At 33.9% G+C, this 25,318-nt stretch overlaps 1 protein-coding gene across 4 annotated transcripts in view; it reads left to right on the forward strand.

The window, feature by feature from the left end:
- Positions 1 to 25,318, forward strand: part of STAM (signal transducing adaptor molecule) — a 73,233-nt gene that overhangs the window by 43,770 nt on the left and 4,145 nt on the right. For 3 of the 4 annotated variants that reach the window (XM_063099002.1, XM_063099003.1, XM_063099004.1), the window contains 11 exons: positions 839 to 914; positions 996 to 1,091; positions 3,140 to 3,286; positions 7,152 to 7,242; positions 9,410 to 9,602; positions 11,256 to 11,350; positions 14,593 to 14,681; positions 18,635 to 18,722; positions 19,194 to 19,248; positions 19,781 to 19,934; positions 22,053 to 22,228. In XM_063099002.1, coding sequence (XP_062955072.1) covers positions 839 to 914; positions 996 to 1,091; positions 3,140 to 3,286; positions 7,152 to 7,242; positions 9,410 to 9,602; positions 11,256 to 11,350; positions 14,593 to 14,681; positions 18,635 to 18,722; positions 19,194 to 19,248; positions 19,781 to 19,934; positions 22,053 to 22,228 — 1,260 coding nt within the window. Of the gene's footprint in view, positions 1 to 838; positions 915 to 995; positions 1,092 to 3,139; positions 3,287 to 7,151; positions 7,243 to 9,409; positions 9,603 to 11,255; positions 11,351 to 14,592; positions 14,682 to 18,634; positions 18,723 to 19,193; positions 19,249 to 19,780; positions 19,935 to 20,146; positions 20,220 to 22,052; positions 22,229 to 25,318 lie in introns of those variants that run through there. The other variant, XM_063099005.1, reaches the window with a different exon arrangement.

Genomic DNA, 25,318 nt, shown 5'->3' on the forward strand with positions numbered 1-25,318 from the left:
AACAAAGATTCTCTACTTTGGTATGAGCTCTGACAACTATGTGAGCTTTGGGAACTCTTTGGCATGTAACTCTCAGTCACTTTTTACCCAGTCACATGGAGTTTTTCACCTATGCATGCGTGATTTTTTTCTACAGCAGACCTAAGTAGATCCTTATGCAGTTATCTAGAACTCTTACTTCATGTAGCACCTTCTACTCTGTCCTGAAAATTTCAGCTCCCTCAGCCCTCCTGAATTCTGATTTCTTTCTGCTCAACTCAGTGATATCACTGTGCTCTTCTTGGGGTTTACCTTCCTTGCACTGAGATTGAGAAACTTCCTTTAGGCAGAAAATCTGCACTGATATTTGGAAAGTGCCTCTAGGCAGAAAGTTGAGGCAAACCTCGGGCTTATCTAATTTGTTTTCCTTCTTGGGGATTAATTATTCAGTGCTGCCTATGGCCTAATATCCCCAAATAGTTGCTTCAAATATATTTTAATTTTTTTCCCCCCAGTTTTCTAATTGCTTACAGCAGGGGTATAAGTCTGCTTCCAGTTATTCCATCATGGTTGGAAGTGGAAGTCTTGCCTACTATTTTATCTTTAAAACTTTTTTTCATCTAGAATTAGCCTGAAATGCCTAATCTATGATTGCTAAGTAAGAGATCCTGTTAATTTTGTTTGAAAAATTTAAAGGAACTAGTTAGTGAACAGTTTTCCAAACTTGTCATGAGTATAAATTAAACTTCTCTACTTGACCATATTCTTTTGTATGGTAGTCTGTTTCCTATGACAGTTGTGGGGGAGGGGGGGTACCTGGATGTACTATTAATTAATTGTCATATTTCTGATTTTTTAGACCTAAAGATTGTCTTCGGTCTATTATGAGGAGGGTGAACCACAAAGATCCTCATGTTGCTATGCAAGCTTTGACTGTAAGTGGTTTCATTTTAAAATGTACCACAAAAGTATCTGCCAAAACTGAGTCCTTTTAACTTCTAATTTTATGTTTTTAGCTTCTAGGAGCATGTGTATCAAACTGTGGCAAAATTTTTCATTTAGAAGTATGTTCAAGAGATTTTGCTAGTGAAGTAAGCAACGTATTAAATAAGGTAAGAAACATTACTTGCAGAAATAAATAAAGGCAGTCTTCTTTCTTCAGGTAGTTTATGATTTTTTACATTTTAAATCACAAAGAATTATTCTGTGCTTTTTTTTTTTTTAATAACCCTTTCTAGGCTGTGTCTATCCAATATAAAAGTAAATGTGTTTTTCTGAAGAGACTGCAAATTCACATAACTTTGAGAGTTGGTTTTTTTCAAGCCATATTAAAGTATATTTAACCTTTTTTCCCTATTATTCCTTTCATGTGATGAGGAAACATGTATTTCTAAATTATATCAGTCTGTTTTAGGCAGTTTTTATAATTATTTTTGTAGTCACAGAGGTATTTTCTAATGTAGAACCCTTCAGAAATACTGCCAAAAGAGTATGGCATTGCAGAGTTTTCATCTTGATATGAGTAAGGCCACTACCTGGCCATCACAGGATTTTGATACTGTAGTGCTGTTCTTTTGCACCAAAAGTGGTGGTAGGGGAGTTTGTGCAAGGGACTGCCTCAAACTGTCCAGAGGTGGGACCAGTTGGCATTCCAAATAAAGAAGCACTAAATTCCATGATGATCAGTCCAAAGCATTTATTAGGGGAACTTACATAAAGAGGGCTGCGTTGTCCTCAGCCATGACAGACATTGAGAAAAGAGTTGTTCTACCTAGGTATATCTGTAATGTGGGGGTCTGGTTATGGAGTTTATATGAGGGTTTAAGGAATTTGGCTGAGAGCCAGGGCTAGTGTCTGTGTGTTTAGCAACATGTTTCAGGCAACAACCTGAAACGTGGGAATGTTCAAGGCCCCAATTTAGGTCCAAGCCTGTGGGGGAAAACATGGAGCTGACTGGGTCACAGAATGGTCAAGGGTCTCTGTGTTTCTCAAACAAGACAAAGAAAGAAAGTGGAGGGAACTGGGGAACCCTACAACTGCCTACCCAATTGCATGTGGAATAAAGAATTTACATCCCACAATTCAAGGAATTTAAAAAATTTAAATTAGTAATATGTGTTTTCCCAGTAAAAATGTGTGCGTTCTATTATTTCTGTCTTTTTTTTCTGGGATTGGTGGGGTGTTATACATCAAGAAAAAATTTTAAAATGTTACACAGGAAAATGCCTCATTTTTTTTTTAAGGGAAAAATAAGTAGTTTTAGGTTGTAGTAGAAAAAAGCAGTGCAGAAATGTGATAAGAATTTTAAATTCTCTATTTTTTAAACATGATTATGTGATAGTTCTTTTCCTCTTCTGTTTTGTTTTGGCATATTTAGTTATTTTTTACTAATTAATAAATATTGTCTTTTAATGTCCTGAATGCCCATCAAAATGTACAACTGTTTATGAAGAGATTCTAATATTATGTTTTCTATAATTTAAGTGAAGATGCAATATACACACTTTTATGTAGTAGTATACTATTTTGGAAAAAATTGCGTATATAAAAGTGTACTACTTTTTTTCCAGATTTTTTTACAATGAACATATTGGTTTTATACTTAAGGGGGGATGTTATTTTGAAGAAATGAAGTTTCCAACATGATTAAGATGCAGCGTATTCAAACAAGCCTCAAATACTTAAGCACCATGGGAAAAAGCACAGTCATGAACATTAAAAGTCAGCAATTAGAAGTAAAGAAACCATACCATTTGTTCTGTCCTTCCAATTTTTTTTTTTTTGGTCTGCAAAAAGCAATACAAAGTAAACTACTTGTTTTGTCTTTTTGTTGTACAAAGCTTGCTTAGTTGCAAAATACTTTGAAAAGTCTTGTCTTTCTGATCTCCAAAATAAGATATTATATATTTAATGTTTTAATTTTGAAGTGATATATATATGGTGGTGTCTTCTATTGTTCTTTTTATAGTGTGAAAATAACATTAGTTTACTTCTAGTAACCAACTATATTTTCTTATTTTCATGAGTCTATAGCTAGGAGTAATTTGTGATTCAAAAAGAGGCCTATAATACCTTATACTTTTTATATTTAAGGTGTCTGTATTAAATCCTTAGCCATGAAATTGGTATTTTTTCATTAAATTTTTTTTCTGTTTGTTAGGGTCATCCTAAAGTATGTGAAAAATTAAAGGCTCTTATGGTTGAATGGACAGATGAATTTAAGAATGATCCACAGCTTAGTCTAATATCGGCAATGATTAAGAACCTTAAGGAACAAGGAGTTACATTCCCAGCTGTTGGCTCTCAGGTATTTTCACTTTCCTCCTCCTCCTCCCTTTTCTTTGAAAAAATTATTTATATAGTGAGATCAATCTGTAGGTCATATAGAAAAAAAAATCAAGTGGTATCTTTTTTTTATTCCTTTTGTATTCTGGGTAACCATCCTTTAGGATACCCAACTAGTCAAGTGGGCTTAAAATATGTGGTTATTTACTATACTGTCTCTTCCCACTGTATGGATTGGGGTAGATTATGAGTGGTGTGAAACCATGAACACAAAACTCTCAGTTGTGGAGGGCTTATATAAGGGCTTTTGCTCACTTCAAGGAGTCATGTAGATTATTTACATTCATTCAGACCTAGCTAGACTTTCTTCCCAAGACATTTCCAGTTCGTCTGAGTGCCCATGAGATGAGAAAACCCAGAAATATATCTGGGAGAGGAAGGAAGCAAAGGATGTTTTTCTTTTTAATTGAAAAAATTTGGTTTATGATTAGTTTTACAATGATAAATTATGTCTTTGAGAAGTATTCATTTATAATTGATAGCTGGCTTTTACTAATTTCAGAATAATTTCTTGAATCTATACAATTAAGGAATAATTTTGTGCAGAGTAATCTAAACTATTATAAATTCCTTGACAACAGAAACAATGTTTATTTATCAAAGAATAGACTCACTGCAGAGAACTAAAGAGTGTATGATACATACTTAGTGGAATTTCATTTTCTATACCTATTCTAGAACTTGTTACTCAAAATGTGGTTCATTGACCAGCATCATCAGCATCATCTGGAAGCTTGTTAGAAATGCAGCATCTCAGGTGCCACTTCAGACCTATGTATTTATTATCTCCATTTTAACAAGATCCTGAAATGATTCTGTATGCACATTGAAGTTTGAGAAGCACTGCTGTAGAGTACAGCTTTCAGTGCAAGTGAAAACTGCATTCCACTCCATAAAGGGACTTGCCCTTATAAGAGAAAGAAGAAAAATTAATGATCTGTTTGATATGTAGCCTTGTTTGGTTAATCTGGAATCTTAGGTATCTGTGGGAACAACTTTAGGGATCCTCTAATCTAATCTCCTCATTTTACAGATGAGGAAACTGAGATTCAGAATGGTTAATGACTTGCCCAGGGCCACAGCTAGTAGTTGACAGACCTGGAACTAGAACACAGGCATACTCACTCTCAGTCCAGTGTTCTTTCCACTACCTGATCCTGCTTTCCATTTTGTGTAGAGGTTAGTGGCTATGTGTGCGCCCAGACTAGGCTTCAGAGGACAAGAAGAGGCATGAACACTGGTGAGAACATTATTTCTTGATCAGTAGGGAAATTAGATTCTCTTGTTCAAAAGATTCAGGACATAGAAGAGCAAATAGTAAGGTTAAGACTTACTTTTCTGCTTTTGATCTAGATGTTATAAAATATGCAAAAGCTAGTTTTGTTAGACAGTAGTTGGCTATCTTTCAGCTGTAAGAAATATATAAAATGTATATAAAGTAAAACATGATGAGATAGAATGGTGATTTTTTTTTTTTTTTAGTGGTTTCTGAGAAGCTTATCATTGGAAATCATGTGTAAAGAGCTTTGTGTTTAATGAAAAAATATATCATCTAGGTTCAACTGCAGAATTCCTTCTAGATTTTAAAGTTACTTCATTAACTTACATCATCTTACATTTTATCAGACTAGATTTTTGTTAAGGCATACTTTTTAAAAAGCCCCTGAAAATATAAAGATTTTTCCAAGTGGTTTTTTTTATGCAAGTACAGAAGAAAATAATGTAAAAATATTAAGAGAAGTCACGCTTCAGTCCCCTAACTCATGCTGATGCAGTTCTGTTACCACTAATTTTTTTGTGTGTATGTGACCGGTAAGGGGATTGTAACCCTTGGCTTGGTGTCACTCGCACCATGCTCAGCCAGTGAGCGCACCGGCCATCCCTATATAGGATCCGAACCCGCGGCCTCAGTGCTCCCTGCGCCGCTGCGCTCCTAGTGCCGCACTCTCCCGAGTGAGCCACGGTGTCGGCCCTGTTACCACTAATTTTTGATGTAGAGATATAAGTAAGGCTAGTACTGCTAACATATTTGACTAGTTAATAGAAGTATTATTACACATAGAACCTGATGATAGAAAAGAACTTTGAAAAATGTGCAGTTCTTTAGGAATGTAGTGCTGAGTATGTTTCTGCATTCCTTTCTTGACTAGAAATTTCTTCACAGACCGGAAAAGATCAATATGTTTATGTTGTGAAATTCATCAAATTGTGAAAAGAAATTCCTATAAATGATGAAGGTTGTCTCTGACCAAGCATACTTTCAATTTTCAGAAGTGTATGATGATTAAAACATTACCTAAAGAAGATACAATTAGATATGGATCAGAGTTGAGGGTGCTTAAAGTTTTGATGGTGAACTCCAAAAAGCTTTTCTAAAAAGCTTTTTTACTTATCAGCTTTCCTAAAAAAAAATGTGCATTTGTTTGGCAATATAAAATACAGTAAGTGAAGAACATAGAATTGTATTTTACTATAATGTTGAATATTTTGCCTTTTGCCTTTCATACACTCAACATTTATTGATTGTAGTGTTTAGGCACATTTCCTCAAGGAGCATACAGTTTGGTTGTAGAGACAGGTATGTAATCAGATAATAGAAGCTGACATTTATTGCCTCTCACTATGTGCCAGCCACTGTTCTAAGTGCTGCATATGTGATAATTTGAATATTTTTTGGAATTCTATTTTTTTAATTGGTTGCTGTGAGGATTACAGTATACATTTGTAACTTTTCACAGTGTACTTGAAATTAATCTTGTAAAATTTGATGTGAAGTAGAGAAACCTTGCAACTTTACAGGTCCATTTACTTTCCACCTCAGCATCCTTTATGCTATAGTTGTCATGTGCATTACCTCTACATACATTATAAACCCCTGGAGATAATATTATACTTTTTTTTAAAGCCTAGAATGGGCACTATCTCTTTAGATTTTGGAAACTACATGTGTTAATTTAATCCTTTAAATAGACTATGAGGTTCCCATGAGATGCATGTGCTATTATTATCCTCATTTTATTGATAAGGAACTTGAGGCACAAAGAGGTTAATGTGCCCAGTGTTGTAGAGCTAGAAAGTGGTGGATCTGGGATTTGAACCCATGTCTGCCTGACTCTACAACTTGTATTCTTAACCACCGATATCGTAGTACCATGATTAAAAGTGTTGTCAGAGGAACACAGAGCCTTAAGGCTTGGAAGCTTGTGATTCCAAAACTGTGAATCAATTTATATATTTATTTATTTACTTGTACACTGCCTTATGTAAAATATGTTTAACATAGGCAGTAATATACTGTTAAAATTAACTACTTGTATTTTGGTTTACAAAATAGACTTGTATGAGCATTTATATTCTTATACATAAATCTGAGTTCCTAAAGACAACATCATGGCTTTTGATGGAAGCAATAAAATGTAACTATTGAATAGATATTAAAATTTTTTTTAAACTATCTGTTTTTAACATAATCGTCTCCTCCCTCTCCCAACCCCTTTTCTGGTTTTAGAATTTTCCTAAAAATTTAAAAATCTCCTTTAGTCTTTCTTCTCTGATTTGCATATTATCTGCTTTTAGTTTAACCTCTTTACACAAATCTGGTGTGCTTAGGCTGCCTACTGTAACTGTCCAGTTGCTGTCAGTCTGTTTCCCCCTATTCTGACTCTTCTCCCTTTCCTTTCAAAGAGGAAGCTATTCCAGTTGAGTTTTTTTCTTCTTCAGAAATCTGTGGTAGATTGATGAGAAGGGTCTTGCAAGTTCCTAGATTAGGTAAGGGTACGAGAATTCAAGAACAATCCTCAAATATTGTGTTCCTTTTCTTGTGTTAGGCTGCGGAACAAGCAAAAGCAAGCCCAGCTCTAGTAGCCAAGGATCCTGGAACTGTGGCTAACAAAAAGGAAGAAGAAGATTTAGCAAAAGGTGAGTTTTTAAGTCCCTGATGTTGGGAAGAAGATATGTCTCTGACTGAATATTTTTTCCCTGAGATATTTAAAATAAAAGAAATAGGGCTTTACAGCCAAAGCTGACATCTACTTTGCTCTCATCTTCAGTGTCATTTCTTTTCTCTCCTCCTCAGAGGCAACTATTATTATATGTATTCTTTCAGTCTATGTTTTTATAATATTTTTACTACACTATATATCTATAAACAGTATGAAGTACATTTTTTGTTCAACAATTTTTTTTTCATAAATAGTACACTTTAAGTACCATCTGCAATTTGCTTTTTTCATATAATGTTATGTTTGAGATCTATTTATTATGAGGCATATAAGTCAAGTTCATTTATTTTAACTGTTATATAATATTCCAGTGTACTCATAAGTATACACTTTCTGTCCTCCTACTGGTGGACAGTGGGATTGTTTCTGATTTTTTCACTATAACAAATAATGTTGTAGTTCTACATTTTCTCTTGTGCATATATATGTGACTTTCTCTATTATGTGTGACTAAAAGTGGTGTTGTTGGATCATGGGATAAGTACATCTTCAACTTTGCTAAATGGTTGTCTGATTCCTCTTCCGTCAGCAATGTAGGAAAGCTATTATTAATATTATTATTATTATTTATTATTATTTTTAATCTCCTTGCAACACTTGATATTGTTGGAGTTTAATTTTTTTTTTTTTTTTTTAAAGATGACCGGTAAGGGGATTTTAACCCCTGACTTGGTGCTGTCAGCACCACGCTCTCCCAAGTGAGCTAACCGGCCATCCCTATATAGGGATCCGAACCTGTGGCTTTGGTGTTATCAGGACCACACTCTCCCAAGTGAGCCACGGGCCAGCCCTGAGAGTTAATTTTTGCAAATCTGTTAAGTTCAAAATGACGTCCAATTATATTAATTTTTATTTTCTTGATTACTAGTGATGTTGAGTCCTTTTTTATATGTTTATTGACTATTCTGATTTCCTCTTAGGTGAATTGTCTTTATATTTTTTTGAATAATGATATGTAGAAGTCTTTATTTTATTTTATTTTATTATTTTTATTTATTGAAATGTACTGACTGTACATATATTTGGGGTGGAGTTATATTTCAATACATGTATACAGTGATCAAATCAGGGTAGTTAGCAAATGCATTATCACAAAAATTTATTGTTATTTTGTAATGAGGACATTTAAGCTCCTCTTTTCTAGCTATTTGACTTTATTTTAGATATTAATCTTTTTCCTGTTATATCTATTGTAGATGTCTACTCCTGGTTTTTGGCTTCTATTTTAACTTTAAAATGGTATATTTTATCAAATGGAAGTTTTAAGTTTTGCTGAAATCAAAATGTTTTGCTTTTCTGTTATGATTTTTACTTTTCTTGTGTTTTGATATTTTTTTCCTACCTTAAGATCCTAAAAGATAGTTTCCTATATTGTCTTCTAACAGTTTTAAAGTTTTGTTTTCATATTAGTTCTTTTATCAATCTAGAACAGGGGTGGAAGAATAGAAGGGGTTATGCATTGAATTGAAAGCATGGTAGTCAGTGCATTAGGATTACATTGCAGAGCCCAAGTGACACATGGTGATGGTCTGCATTGGGGAGTAGTGGTGGAGACAGAGGAGACACATTTGAGATCTATTTTGGGGGATTAGTAGGTGAGTCTTTGGACTGATTACGTAAGAGTTACCTTTGGAGCAATAAAATTCAGGTTCTCAGATACTACCTTTGAGGCAGGTACCAAGTGAGGCTTGGTACTTTTGACTTCCCAGGATTCTGATGATCATTTTGGGAACATTCATTTAAAAGGTGAAAAGAAATATAAGGTTCCTGCAGCTGTAAAAATAAATGAATCTAAAGGTTTGTTTCTTTATATTACCCAGTATAATTAAAATTGTATCCATTCAGTAAAAATAGGAGTGATGCTGTTCAAATTTTTTGTTAATTTGTTTATTTTTAAACTTTAGTTGTAAATGAATGAATGAAATTGACAAAATGATTTTTGTTCAGTATATTAATCAGGATATGTCCTGATTTCCAGCTACACTATTGAAAGAATACTTTCTACCTTGAGATATTTTTTTGCATTTCTTCGGATTGTTGGATATATTAACATTTTGGGCCTTTTAAAACTCATTATTTACCAGCCATTGAGTTGTCCCTGAAGGAACAAAGGCAGCAGTCAACCACTCTTTCCACTTTGTATCCAAGCACATCCAACCTCTTAACTAACCACCAACATGAAGGCCGAAAAGTTCGTGCTATTTATGACTTTGAAGCTGCCGAAGATAATGAACTTACTTTTAAAGCTGGAGAAATTATTACAGTTCTTGATGACAGGTAATGGTTAATATTAAATTGAACATTCATATGAGTATGTATAACTTATTATTTTTGTATTTCACATTATGTTAAATGCAGTTATCAAATATAATAAAAAATACTGACCCAGATATTATCTCTGTATAATGGTTGGTTGATTTGCTTGTGTCATACTGTGTGGATTCTCATTTTGTAGTGTAATTTTTTTTCTCATGTATTATTTAAGTAGTTTTTTATTTGTTTTGGAGGCCTAGTTTAATCTATTTATTTTTGGTTCCCTCTAATAATAGAAATTGTTAAATTATTTTAAAAAATTAAGGTTTTAGAACATACTTTGAATGTGGATATGTATTTATGGAACTTATAAGAAATGCATAGTCTATTGAATTTATTTTTACAGCACAGCATATCCATAGGAAAAAAATTCATTTTACATGGAATTGTGCATTTACATTTTCCTAGGGGAAGTGATATAATGCATCAGTTTTTTTTCTTTTTTTCTTTCTTTTTTTTTTTTTTACTACAGCTACATTTACTGTGATTTATTACTTGAAAATTAATTGTTACTGATAATGAAGTAATAAAATTTACCAGTGGTTTTTAAAAATAAATTTAAATTGATTTAAGGTTATTCCTATAGTATCAGTATTATTATCATCTTAGTTCATTTGGGCTGTTATAACAAACTACCATAGACTGGGTGGCTTATAAACAACAGAAATTTATTTCTCATAGTTCAGGAGGCTGGGAAGTTCAAGATCAAGGTGCTAGCAGATTTGGTTTCTGGTGAGGGCCTTCATCCTGGTTCATAGACTGCCATCTTTTCCCTGTGTCCTCACATGGCAGAAGAGGTGAATGAGCTCTATGGGGTCTGTTTTATAAGGTCGCTAATCCCACTCATGATGTAATCAACCTTCCAGAGGTCCCACCTTCCCATACCATCACGTATGATTTGGGGGTTAGGATTTCAACGTATCAATTTTGGGGGAACACAAACATTCAGACCATGTCACTTATATTTTAATATATTTTCTTGAGTGGGATAAAATGAAGTTTGAGCAGATTAGCTGGAAATTGCACAAAATCTTGGTCATTTATTCTTTCAAAAAATATTTATTGAGTGCTTGCCTGCTTTCCATATAGTAGGTACCGGGAATATAGTGGTGAACATGGATTTTCACGAGGGAGTCTGCTCCTTGTGAATGTTTTGTGCTATGAGCAGCCTTGTGTAATCTTCCGTAATGTGTTCTGGTCAGAGAAAAAAACTTGCTAATATGTACTAGGAAGAGCAATGATCTAGGAATGGAGACTTAGATTAACAGCCTACCTTTACATCTTATTACAAAGGGTTCTTACACTAGAGCCTGTGAACCACCTGAAATTGACAGTTTTTAAGTATGCGGGGCCCCTTTTTTGGGAGAAAGATCTCAGCTTTTTGTTAGGTTCTCAAAGTATTCACTAACCTTCAGAAAGATAAATTATTTGTTTAATAGCTTGTTACCTTCTCTGAGGCCTCATTTCTTATTTGTAATAATGATACATTCATTGGCTCCTTTACTGGATTGTTGTGAGATTCAAATCTGGTAATACTGTAAGTTAAGAAATATAAAAGGTAAAGATTTATAGAAATAAAATCTTTATTATAAAAGTGTTCTTTTTTGTTTATTATAGTGATCCCAACTGGTGGAAAGGAGAAACCCATCAAGGCATAGGGTTATTTCCTTCTAATTTTGTGACTGCAGATCTCACTGCTGAACCAGAAATGAGTAAGTATTTTCCAATCTGTCAATGGATGATGATCCAGAAAGTTGAGTTTACTCAGTGTCATTCAAATATTAGTGCCTCCAAGGTGTTTATAAAAAGTGTAGTTCCCTAGGTAGGAAATTATTTACCAGAAATAATCTAAGTATTCAAATCATCTGTCTACCAAGATAGGCAGAATATGGACTTTTCTTTATCATATACATCTATCTATATAGTTGTCATTGTAAAAATACAGATCCATTAAGAAGAGTTATGTAAGTTATACATTACCTATTCTTTTTTATCAGGTGGTAGAAATGTACTATAACTTCAGAGAATTCTTCCTGTTCAATGGTTGGGACCATTTCTCTAGTCTCTAGCCCCAGACTTCGAAAAAGTGACGTCTAAGCAATGTAGTGGCTTTCCTAAGCCTGCATGTTAGATATTCAGAATGCACCATATTAACTGATAATTTAACTAATCATATAAATAATTTTTCATTTGATTTCCAAATCTTTGCTGACTAGGAGAAATAAACTAGAAAGTGGGGCCATGAAGGAAAAATATTAGTGGCAGACTGCAGGAGATGTAACTGCCAGTAATCTGTTAAAGAACTAGGAGACAGTTCAGTATATTTCTGTGAATACTGTGCTTTAATGAATCTTTATAATGATGAGTTTGAGTCATCAAGAAAAGTTTGTCGTAATCTCCCTCTGTTTCAGCAAACAGAAAAATAAGTTCAAGCCTAGAAAGATTTCTATTAGCAATTGAAATATTTTGCATTTTTAAAGAGTTTCTGAGTATAAGTTGAGAAGCTACAGTTATCTGGCAAAGTATCTCATCTCTCTATAATGCCAGATAGGAAGGATTGAAGAAAGTTGTAAACCACGAGGTGCTTAGGTCTTTTTTAGTTTATGAGAATTCTAAGAAAGGATCTCTGTTTTAGTTTATCTTTTTATTTCCAAGAGCACCTAGTACTGAATCTTAGCCATAATACATACTATGTAAATATTTGTAGAATAAATGATACATAAATATATACATTAACAGTAAAGAGATACTTCACTTTTCTTTCAAGAGAAAGCTTGAACAACAAACCAGAAATTACCGATCTTTGATAAAACAGTACCCTCTCATAGTTACTGCCAGGTTGTCTTGTGTCACTTTTATAGAGACAGATTCCTGATATCCACTCTTTTAATGAAGTTCTTTTTTGTTAGAACTCAAAAACATGTAGAACCTCGTTTAAATGGCATTGCCTAGTGTGCCGCCATTTTCATAACCTGGGCTGGTGGTGGTGTGTGTGTTTTGTTGTCGTCCTTTTGTTTTTTGAGTTTTGGGGCTTTTTTTTTTTTTGGTCTTGAATCAGCTGTTAGAAAGGATAAAATTGTAAGAGACTTCTGTTCAAGACAAGATCCAAGCTCTAATGTAGATCCTTTAGCCATTTCATCTTTTTTCCATTATATAGCAATTCAGCTTCAATAAGAGTTTTGAATTCTTCCTCTCATATGTTTCATTCTGGACAATCTAAAAGAAAAATGGGAGCTTCAGAGCTTATGTAATGGGGTTATAGTTCTCAAGCTTGGAAAACAAATGCTAACATGATCCCCATAGCATCATTCTTTTTGAGGATATAGAAGCCTGCTTCACTTAACCTGTCAGATAGAAATATCTGCCCTGCTTAGCTTGTTTTTGTTTTAGAGATACAGTAAGATAGTGTGAAAACATTTTATCTTTTTCATATAAATATATAAATAATATTTTTACACACACACACACACAGAATAGTATTAGTTCCTATCATGAAAAGGGCTGGAAATTTGTGGATTGTCAGCTGTTAGAATATGAAGTCTGCCATGTGTTCTCTTACGGGTAACAGCCAATGCAGCGCTATCCCAGCTTTCTATTCGTTAATAGCTCAAGATACAAAAAGCAGAAATGTCTATAGCAGATGTTTCTTTTCGCCCATGGGAGAATGAATCAGCTGAAACTTTTTTTGTATGTAGAATTTTGCTTTACGGTGACTTGAATGGAATTAATATATTCCTTATGTTGGAAATTAAACTATTTCTATTTTACATGGAAGCACACAGCACAGAATATTTCAGTGATATGAGTTCTTGTTATCATAGTAAAATGACAGGCCAGATTCCAGTAGTATAGGAGAGTAGAGCAAGATAGGTTGGCATACAAATCCAGCGTTTGCCATTTATTATCTTTCTTCTGTGCAAGAGTTCTTAGTCTTTCTAAACCGCTCTATTTATAAAATGGGCATATCTTAGGACTGAATCTCAGGATTCCCCCAGTGAATCTCCCAAACAATGTATTGAGTGTATAGCACATTCAGTAGTTTAATAAATTTTATTTCTCTTCCTTAATTCTGTCCCTCTCCCATTTCCCTTTCCATTTTAATTCTTAATATATTTATGAGTTCTAATTGACCACATTGATACAAAGATGAAAAGTACAGAAATGTTCATTCCTTTAGAGCTGTATGTGCCTCTCAGTATTATTTGGAGGTTGCTATATTAGTAATAACCCTATATTTACTAGTCATGTTAAATAGTTTTTAAAGGTTTCTTTAGTGAGCAAGAGAAATATGAGCTTCCTGCCAATGGTTTGCTGATCCCTTACTGAGCACCTTTTCAGTTCAAAGTATAATATAACTAGAAAATACGGGCTGATTTGTTGGAAAATTCAGATCCTTGCCAAGGCCATTTGCAAAGTTTGCCGTTGGCCTGTATGTCGTTCTCTTAGTGAAAAGTCCAAGTGGCATGCCAGAGAACATGTAGCTTATTTACCAATTTATTACACTGAATTAGTGTGGTTTTTCAAACAAGAGTTCTTTGAAAGGATTGGTTATTATAAAAGAGGATTTATTTTAAATTTCAGGATTTACTTACGCTGTCATAAAACTTTGTTTTTTGTCCACCAATTTATTAAACTCTCATATGTGGTAGGTGATTAATCTTTGTTTCAGAAATATAACCCCCTTTTTTTTAGTGAAGTCTCTTTTATGGAAAACGTAAAATCTTTACAAGAGAAAATTAAGGAATCTTGACAGAATTTTATAAATAACATTTTCTCTTTATTGCCTAAATCTCCAACCCAGTTATTTGAGTTATGTTAAATAACTTAAATTGAGTCTGTTAGCTTGATAGGAATATAAGAAAAATCTAAATTCTCTGTTGGAGTTTAAAGTGCTTTGAAATAGAATTATAAATTACTTTATAAGTAAAAAAGTTAACTTTTACATATTTTACAGTTAAAACAGAGAAGAAGACAGTACAATTTAGTGATGAAGTTCAGGTGGAGACAATAGAACCAGAGCCGGAACCAGCCTTTATTGATGAAGTAAGTGATTTTCTTAGTTGATAGTGGTTGGTACTTTCTGTTGAAGTTGAAATGTTTTTGTCTTCTTTAAAAAAAGTTGATTACTTGGGTGATCTTGTGTTTTTTCATTATAAAAATTAAAACAATATAGACAAAACAAAGATTGGTCTTAAAACTTTTCCACTCCCATTTTACTATGTACCTCATTATTTTGAATTCCTGCTTAACAGTCCATAGAATGATTTATCATGATTTACTTAATTAGTCTATTGTTGGACACTTCGGTTGTTTACAGTTTTTATTGTAGTTACAAACAGTTTTGTAATCAGATTTTTTTGAATATCTGTCTTTGGATATATTTAGAGTAGACATCTGGGAGTGGAACTGCTGAGTTGAAGGATCTGTGTCTTTTCCATGTGTGTGTTTTCCTTGTTAATAGATACTGCCAAATGTTCAACAAAATGGGATTTTACACTCCTATTGATATTATGTGAGAATACTTGTTTTTCTATATACTCAACAAGCATAGTAACATTGTTTGCACATTATCGAGGAAGGGACACTTCATTTACTGTCTGTTGAATGAACAAAACAAATTACCGTTTCTGAAAGTTAAACTATTATTAAATTACTTCTGCATAAACTATTTCTTAAAAGCAGTGCTAATACTAGGGTACTTCAAAAAGTTCATGGAAAAAATGAATTAAAAGATAATATGAATCCTCCCATGAACGTTTTGAAGAACTCTCATATATTGAATATGATTGGAAATGATTACGGTTCCTCCTTGGATTGAGCACATTCTGGTATTTGGGGGAAAGCTTATGCTAATTTTATTTTAAATGTTTATATGTCTTTGTCACAGCTGAAACAGCAGTGAATATTTTCAGTGATTATAATACAATGTCAGTTTGGTAGCAACTTAAACTGTAGTTTTTGAGCCAGATAGTAGTACCTAAACTCGTATTATTGGGATTTAAACTTCAGATTGTCTTGAATTAAGTTCGTCCTCCTATTTACTTAAACTTTATAGAAATCTCTGCTGTTGTTATATATATGGAAGATTAAAATTGTTACCTTTTTCCATCTTTAAGCATGTTTGTTGTCTTTTTCTACTCAAACTTATTAATATTGCTTTTTGAATAACAATATTAAAACAACAGATTAACTTAATAATAAAATATTAAATTATGGAACTAGCAAACCATACAGGACTTTCCAGGTGTCACATTGTAAAGATCAGGGATTGGCAAACTATCATCTGCTGGCCAAATTTGGCACATTGTTTGTTTTGTAAGTTAGTTTTATTAGAACACAGCCACATTTGTTTACATATTGTCTGTGGCTACTTTTGTACTACAGTGACAGAATGGAGTAGTGGCAACAGCAATGTGGCCTGCAAAGCCTAAAGTATTTAGTATCTGGCCCTTACAGAAACAGTTTGCTAACCCCTGGTGTTGATCATTTTAAGAGAATTTTTTCAGATCCTCATTTTCTATAAGGACTCTTTCCTAAAATTGATCTGCCTGAGAACACTCCCTGCCACCATTTGTCATTTCTTTTCTTTCCTCTCCCTCTTTATAGAAGAAAGGCTTACCCCTTGCCCATACTGAACCTTACTGTGGTACATTGTCCCAGAGTATTAAAATTCCAAATATTGGTGTTGGTGTTAAGAAAGTAATGACTTTAATGACTGGGAAACAGGCTCAGATGAGTTTTATATTTTTTGCTATTAAAAAAAATAGGAGAAGAACCAAAATGAATTGCTAGTAGAATATTAAGAATAGTTTTTAATCGCAGGCCATGGTGATTTCTGGCCTAAAACTCTGAAGATATTAAAAGAATTCAGTGATATTGCTGTAACAGCTTGCTTATTTATATGAACGAGGTTTCTTATCACTTTCAAATATAAAAACAAAATGTAGGAATAGAATTGATGCTGAATCCCAGCTCATTTTATTTTTCAAAATTTGAAATACAGTTATGTTTTGATGCATTATATTCTAATAGTAATCATTTACTTGTACAGGTGAATTTATCGAACACTTAGAGCATCATCATCAATTTATATGTTTTTTATTGCAAATATATTTGATATGGTCATCAATAGAAGACTTTCAAGTGTATTACATTAGGATAAAATTTTGTAGGGGAAATTGAGTAGAAATATGATGAGTTCATATGATGAGAATGTGAAGGAGAAAAATGAACAATTTTAAATTCCTTACAGAGACTGTGTTTTTAAAATGGTAGTGGTGGGTGCAGATTGCTATGGTATTTGAATACCTTTGGATATATTTGAAAGAATGTGACTTAGGGCCAAGCCCGTGGCGCACTCGGGAGAGTGTGGCGCTGGGAGCGCGGCGAGGCTTCCGCCGCGGGTTCGGATCCTATATAGGAATGGCCGGTGCACTCACTGGCTGAGTGCCGGTCACGAAAAAGACAAAAAAAAAAAAAAAAGAAGAAAGAATGTGACTTATTTTAAAATGTCAATATTTAATGTCCTAGAAATTATATGCTTTGTAACATTTTAAACTTATGGAAAATGAAAAGTCATTTTTAAAATATGTGAAGGGGTTTTTAAGTTTTTAGCATTAGGAGAGATAGAAGCAAAAATTTGAACAGTGCTCTTAGAGAAACAGACTCTAGAAGACTGTGTCAAGAGCCAAGGAATCCCAACTGGGTTAGGGAAAGCTATGTTTGGCTGATTGCATTACATAAGAAAATGCATGTAGAGTTAGACTAGTGGTCTATTTAGAAACCCTGTTTCTTTGACTGTAAGTAATTTTAAATAGTGTGTAGTATTGTGTAAACAAAGCAAAAATTATCCACATTAGTTGACTCTCACTCTGATGTTACCTTTTTTTTTTTTTTGGAAGTAGGTAAACTTTTCTGAAATATGCCTTCATTTTTTAGACTACTTAAAATGAAAATTGTGAATGTTTTACATTGAAAAATAGTATCCATTTCAAAATACAGCATTCTTTTGAGTTGGGAAGAGTTTTTTATACACTTGTATCACTTTCACTCTTCAATGATTAGTTCATCTCTCAAACTGTTTTCCTTCTACACAGAACAGTTTTTGTTTTTATTTTTGTTTTGAATAATTGCTTTGCTTAGAATTAGTAGTCTTTCAGTTATCTGCCCTGTGCATCTATATATGAGTAGCATAAACATGTAAAAACCATGCCAGAAGAAAGATTTGTAATTATTTCAGTAGTATTTTTTTGGTAAATTAGATCTATTTTGATTTTTAAAAAACAAACATTAAATACATATGTACTTATGTAATGTATAGATGTATTTATGTAATGGTGGTTTCATTAGTTCATTTGTTCCTGCAATACAACATTCTGAAATAGATCTGAGTCATTGGTTCGAGATACCTTCCAGCCTTTCCCACATAGGAAAATAGAGAAACAAGTCTTCCTCTTTCCTTTTATGAAACACTGAAACACTGGTGGAAAGAAAATGTAGAATAAATTCTTATAGCCCTGCTTAGAAGAACAGCTGTAATACAGCTGAGCTCTGCCTTACTGAAACAGCTGCTGTATTCACCAAAGGGGAGAGAAGCAACGACTGAGTCGTTAGTCAAAAGCAGTGCCATCTTGGAGGATGTTACACCTGTCTGTGTGGCTAAGCTACAGCTGTTTCAAAACAAAGTGAAATACTCTAGCATGACATAAGAGATTGAAGACTCAGCATGTTGTAAGTTTAAATGTGGCTCTATTTGTTCTCATTTAAGAAAATCTCTGTTAGCAGTTTCTAAAACAGGCAGAAAGAGCTTTCAAGCCTCTGACTTTACACAGTACTAAAGAGAATATATGGAATATATTAAAAATACCAAAGCAAAATTCGAATCTCCATAACTATGAATTACAAAAGTTTTATATCTATTAGCTCGTTAGTAAAGTGAGAATGTAATGTTGTGTAAAGGTTGGTTGCTTTTTGTGTTCACTATTTAATTCCTGTAGGATAAAATGGACCAGTTGCTACAGATGTTACAAAGTACAGATCCCAGTGATGACCAGCCAGATCTGCCAGAGCTCCTTCATCTCGAAGGTAAGCCTTGCTTCTGTTTACCTTGCAATTAAAGAATAGTTAGGGGTTATATCTAGTGTTCTGTTACAGAATAGTTTTTGAAAATAATATTAAAATTGTAACATTTCTCACCCTACCTTGGCCCAGTCTCACTTTTATATGTAGTTTAAACTTTGAGTAGAATTTGAATTCTTATACTTTTCTATCCAAATTAAGTATTTTATTCAACGTTTTAGAATCTTGTAAAATGTAAAATAGTATTTTTAAATTTTGAGATCAATATTTTAGATTATGTTGTCACCATTGTATTTTAAGAAAATAAATTTTGGGTTCTGTGGACTAAAGGTTAATCAGTGTAGTTTTTATTACTCCAAATTAAATCTTTTATTCCTTTATAAATCTTTTATTCTTTTATTCTAAATTATATGAATATCAAAGATTCACTTTCTTCTGTGGTATTTTCTTATATTTCTTCAAATCTTCTCATTTTAGCAATGTGTCACCAGATGGGACCTCTCATTGATGAAAAGCTGGAAGATATTGATAGGTAAGAGAACATAGGCTATATATCTATATTGTGCGCCTTCTTGCCTGAAGCTATCTTTATAAACTGTAGAATAGCCTAACTCTGCCTTTAGAAAAAAAAAAAAAAAGACATTTCAGAGGAACCAATTTGTTTTCTACTAGTTGTGGAGAATTAAGGTTCATCTGTCCTTTTTTTAAAAAGTGGGGATTTAATTGACCTTCACTATTTTAGTCTTTTTAGAAATGAGGGTTAACTAATGTAATCATCTTTGCTACAGTGGCATTACCAGAGCCCACAAATAATCCCATCTGTTAATAACTAGGAAAACCTAGATATTTTGAGGTATAGTCAGTCAAGTTCAATAAATTGGAGTTCTCCCAGCACAGTACTCAACCTTAAACAGTTTTGGTTGCCTTAGGGCTAAAATATAGGATATTTTTTTGTAAGGTTAAATTTTTAATAATGTTAACAGAACTACTTCTTGCTATTTCTGATATTTTGATATGGCATTATTTAATCAACCGCTGTTTCAAATTATTGTGTAATGTTTCAGAAAGCATTCAGAACTCTCAGAACTTAATGTTAAAGTGATGGAGGCGCTTTCATTGTATACCAAGTTAATGAATGACGATCCAATGTATTCCATGTATGCAAAATTACAGAATCAGCAGTATTATATGCAGTCTTCTGGTGTTTCTGGTTCTCAGGTAAGCTTTTAAAAGCTCAAGTATATTGTTTTAAATTCTTAAATGGATTTGAGATTATTTGGAATAGCTATATTTTTGTAAAATGAGAAGTTATCTAAAAGTAATGTTTAGGATGAAAATAAAGTTTAAAAGACTTTTTTTACTTTATAAATACAATGTATATTATACTAATTTTACTAATAATTCTTTTTTTAAAATTGCTTTATGTACAGGGGTATGCAGCAATCATCCATCAAGCTTTTTAAAAAAGTACAGATACTTTGGTCCCACCCCTGGTCCCACCCCAAACCTATTGAATCAGAATCTTCAGGGTTGAGGCCCAAATATCTGTATATTGTTAAAGCTTTAAAAGAAACTCAGTTTTTGTCAAATTTAAGTTGAATTTGTAATTATTGCTAACTTCCTCTGAATATGTAGTTTTTGGTTTTATAGTGAGCTCTTTATGTTAAATGTTCCTATCACAAAAAAAATAATAAAGAGCATGGGAGGAAACTTTTGGAGGTGATGAATATGTTTATGGCATAGGTTGTGGTGATGATTTCATGCGTGTATATTTATCTCCAAACTCACCAAGTTGTATATACTAAATATGTACAGTCCTTTATATGTCAATCATATCTCCATAAAGTAGTTTTTAAGAAAAAACACAAAATGTACCACTTTCACAGCTAGAACAACTCTTTTAAACATTTAATAAACTTCTAGTCATCCTTAAAAGGAAAACTTAAATGCAGTTTTAAAAAATGAGTTGAAAAGCTGTTATAATCCAACAAAATATAATATTTCCATATTTTTAAAATCTGCTTTAATTTGGAATTTTCCCCATCTTTTACATGAGAATGCATGTAATGCAAGATAGAGCTCTTTTCCCCTTTTTCATTCCCAGCAACTATTTCAAGAGTCCCCTTTCCACAAACTCAGCAAGTTCAGGGTATAGGAGTAAATAGCTAGGTACTCCATTTTATCCATGTAAAGTGGATAAACAAACTTTGTTCAGATTAATTTTTTAGCATGGTCCCTTTCCCCTGAAATGAGGGGCCAGCACCCTGGAGATGAGCAGCCAGGCTGGGGAAACATGGGGCTAGATAACACCTGCTCAAGGGTCTTAATCTCCAGATTGAATCAGACAAACAAACAAAAAAACCTTCATGTTCAATTTGCTAAATAAATAAATAAATAAAGTACAGTTATGAGGAGTGGTATAGCTATGTTTATAATGAAGACCTTTTGTATTCTGATGTATGGTGAATCTGTTATGGTTTAACAGAAATACTAAGGTGATTGTTGACCTTATCTCTTGGTGGTTATGGTACTGTCTTAACAGGTGGTAGTAACAGTTTGACTGCAGGGATAATGGAAGTTCTCTTTTCAAACATGTGAAATGGAAGACTAATGAATATTACAAGAAACTAGAACAGTATGTGCTTAAGACTTTGGGTATTTAAAACTTTAATCTCTTTAGATTAGAAAAAAATACATTTTTTAGATGCAGAAGTAGGTAAACAAATCCAGCCTGCTGCCTTTTTTTTTGAAGAACCTTTTATTAGAACACAGCCACTCTTGTTCATTTCTGCATTGTCTGTAGCTGTTTTCTATACCAGCAGAGTTGAGTAGTTGTGACAGAGACCATATAGCCCACAAAGCCTAAAATAGTAGTTGTGCCAGAAAACATATGGCCACAAAGCCTGGCCCTTTTCAGAAAAGTTTGCTAACCTCTGCTTTACAAAGTTAGCTTGCACTATGTTCAATAGATTGCAGTTTAGGTAATGTCAGTTGTATCTATAGGTAAATGCTGTCTATGGCTATAAAACAATGAGTTCAGATGCACTTCCTAAATATCCTTTGGTATTCCTTTTAAAATTTCAACATGGAAAACATTAAATTTATTTTAATAGACAGGGAGATTATATTAGTATAAAGTTTCAAGATAAGTTTACTTAATGCTTCTGTATGGAAATAAACATGAGTTTAGTGAATGCCCAACTAAAAAGTGTTTTTTAAAATGCCTGTTGACAGAAGAAACTTTTTAAAAAAATTCCAGGGAGGTAATTTCTGTTTTTTGTAATTGAATGCCTCTACAAATTTGAATCAAGTATGTTTTCTCATGAACTGTTCTAGGTATATCCAGGGCCTCCTCAGAGTGGTGCTTACCTGGTTGCAGGGAATGCACAGATGAGCCATCTCCAGAGCTACAGTCTTCCCCCGGAGCAACTGTCTTCTCTCAGCCAAGGGGCAGTTCCACCATCCGCAAACCCAGCTCTTCCTAGTCAGCAGGCTCAGGCTTCTTACCCAAAGTAATTGATTATTGACTCTTGTTTGGAATTAGTGCTGTTAAAACTCTTACAGAACCCACAATCATCTGTAAGCATAAGTTCTGGATAAGAAAAATCTGGGGTAGAGGTCATCACTGTTGCAGATGGCCAGCCCTCTTTGTCATGATGAGTGGTTCTACAGGAGCCCCTGTGCTATTACAGGACCAGCTGGCACCCAGTCTTCTTTTCCTGACTCACTCAACCCCTGCATTGTGGCTTTAGCCCTGTATTCTTTATATTGCCAGCATACTTTTTTATGGTTTTTGTTTGAGTCTGTGATAATATTTGATAATGTGTTTAATGAAACTTAAGTTTGGTAACTATAATTTATTATTTTCTCACAAATTTCATGTAAAATCTAAATTCCAAAGTTATTATTCTAGATTCTATATTTCTGGGCCACTTCTTTAAGACAAGTATTTCCTTCTTTTTGACCTATGTTGGAATTTAGTTGGTATTATAGCAAGGTATGCTATTTGAAAAGAGAAGGTATAAGAAGCTATGTTCCTTGTGGGTCATGAGGCAGATAGCTGGCTATGTCACCAAAGAGGTCAGTTATTTTCGGCATTTACTTGTAGTGCTTTCTTTCATGCAGTTAAATGCTTATTAATTATATAAATGTCTTTTCTGCTTTAATGGACATCTAAGCTGAAGTCTTTCCCTTGAAGCAGATAAAGGGTAGGCTTTAAGAGTTTACCAGCGTGTATTCTAGAAGTTGTGATATTCTTGCTTGTAACAGAAGTTTCTGGGTGGCACAGACAGTTTTTAAAAACCTTTTCACCAGCGTTGGAATTGCCAGCAATGCTCCTGCACTGCCCTCACTAGGCCTACTATAGGCATCAAAAAACAGGGAATGCCCTTATGGGTTATGTATCCTAGAAAAAAATGTTAGGTGTAGGATTTTTTTTTTTTTTTTTTAAAGTTGAAATCTGGTGAAAATAAATACCCCTATATGGAAAGTAAGCAAGCAGCTGTTCTTAGAAGAGTAACATGTTGCTTTAAATCTAGATACGAAGTAGGTAGAAGGCAGGTATTGTTTTGGAAGGCAACCAGTGTTTCATGAGTTACTTAGGAACTCCTCAGCTATTTTAGTATTATCCAGAAATGCCACTTCCTTCCCTGCTAGTCCTTTCTTTTACTGTGTCACATGCTGCTGTAACGACTTTGTTACTAGAGATTACTTGGGACATTCTTAAAGGGTAGGGCCTTGGCGAGTTATACTTGTAAATGAGATAAACTGTTGATAGGTGCTTTCACTGTGAAGTCCTCTAGAGCATAGCACCTTGTTGTTCTCTGGGGGTTGCTGATCTGCTTGTGCAGTCAGGATGTGAAATTGCTGGTGTGGGGCCTGACCCTACTAATGCACTGTAGCCATTAATGTCACCTCTCAAGGAACACGTGTTCGTTTCAACAGGTGCTTTTTATAGAGCATTTCCGTGAAATATTTAGTCTTCTCTGCCTGTCTCAGTCCTTCTCGTTCTTAAGTTATTCACTTAGCTTCATTTTTACTAGGACGCCTTCCATGCTTCCCACCTCTCCAGCACTATTCCTCCTGTGTGCTGTCAGAGGACCCTGTACATACCCGTCTGTTTACTGTCTTGTAATTGCCTTTTTACTTGTCTTTATCTCTACTAAACTAGCATATCTGGAGAGCTGGAGCCGAGTCTCTTTCACCTTTATAGCCACACTGTGTAGCTCACAGTTTTACAAGATAGGAACTCAGTGAATATTTGATAAATAAATGTTTAAGTGTTGATGACAATTTCAAGTGCTACATTAGACCAGTAAGGTGTATTTTTTTATTTCTTGCGATGGCTTCACAGAGGCTTTGAGGCAATTTATGTATTTACGTATTGATTATATTTATAAATACATAAAAACAAATGTGTGTGTTTAAATCGGAAAATGAGGAAATTGCCGGAAGGGCAAACGTTGGATAACAAAATTGGAAGGAGTGAGGATCAGGGTTAGAAGTCTGCTTGCTAGAGGTGTATTGCATATTTGACTCAAGCTTTCTAGTTGCAAATCTAGGTCAATAAGGATGTTTGTTGTTTTTGTGGGCAGGTTTTCAAATGTTCCTCAGTTCATATCTAGGAGGCTATTTATTCTTTTACATGTAATTTTGGTTTTAAAGTTAACACTTTTTCAGACTTCTGTCATCCTAGGGCAATCTTATTGTTAATTGGGGAAGGCGGCACTGATGCAGTTTCCTAAAGCTTCCCCTAGTGAGTGTATTATTATAAGGCCTTCATAAGTGGTAGTGATAGTATTATAAGGCCACCAAAGCTTATGTACTTATTTTTCTATGATTTTAGTTTATTTCTGTTACTCAGGTGTTTATCAAACATTTAGTGTGTGCCAGACACTATGCTAGACATTTGACGTATTAGTATGATTTAGAGTTTCTTTCTTAGCTTCAAGGTGCTTACTGGTTAATAGGGGCAAACACATAAAAAATATGTAATTCGTTACAGCACAAATTACAGATAAAGGTATATGACCAGTGCTTTCGGAGCCTCAGGGTTTGAGAAAGTGTTCCAAGTAAATGTACAGCTGTGTTATTCTTAGCCAGGAGAGAAAAAAAAAAAAAAAGGTAAAAAAGATGTTCTATCATGAACAAAGATAGGGTAGCATGTGATGGCATGGTAAGCATGAAATGAGCCAAGATGGGAGGTGTCATGGTACATACTGGGCATTACCAATGGTGCACTGTTACTAAAGGATTAAAGTATGTGGTGAGAGCAGTAAGAGATACACTGGAAACTTGGGCAAGGATTGAAGAATGAGTGACCCTAGGTATCATGTTAAGGACCTTTGTTCTTAAGGATAATAAGAAATCCCATCTTTAAACAATATCAGGATAGATGGATTCATAGGGGCAAGATTAAAAGCCTGGTGACCATGTATATTCGGCAAGAAATGATGAGTGCCGGACTGTAAGATACAGTGATATTAATGGGAAAGAGTTAAGTTATTTAGGAGATTAGCACATAATTGCATATTGGGTGACATGTTAGGAGATAGTACAGAGCAGAGATGAGAGAAAGAAATATTGGATGAATTTTAGGGTTT

Source organism: Cynocephalus volans, chromosome 6 (genome assembly GCF_027409185.1).
Source record: "Cynocephalus volans isolate mCynVol1 chromosome 6, mCynVol1.pri, whole genome shotgun sequence".
In the NCBI taxonomy this organism is placed as follows: Eukaryota; Metazoa; Chordata; class Mammalia; order Dermoptera; family Cynocephalidae; genus Cynocephalus; species Cynocephalus volans.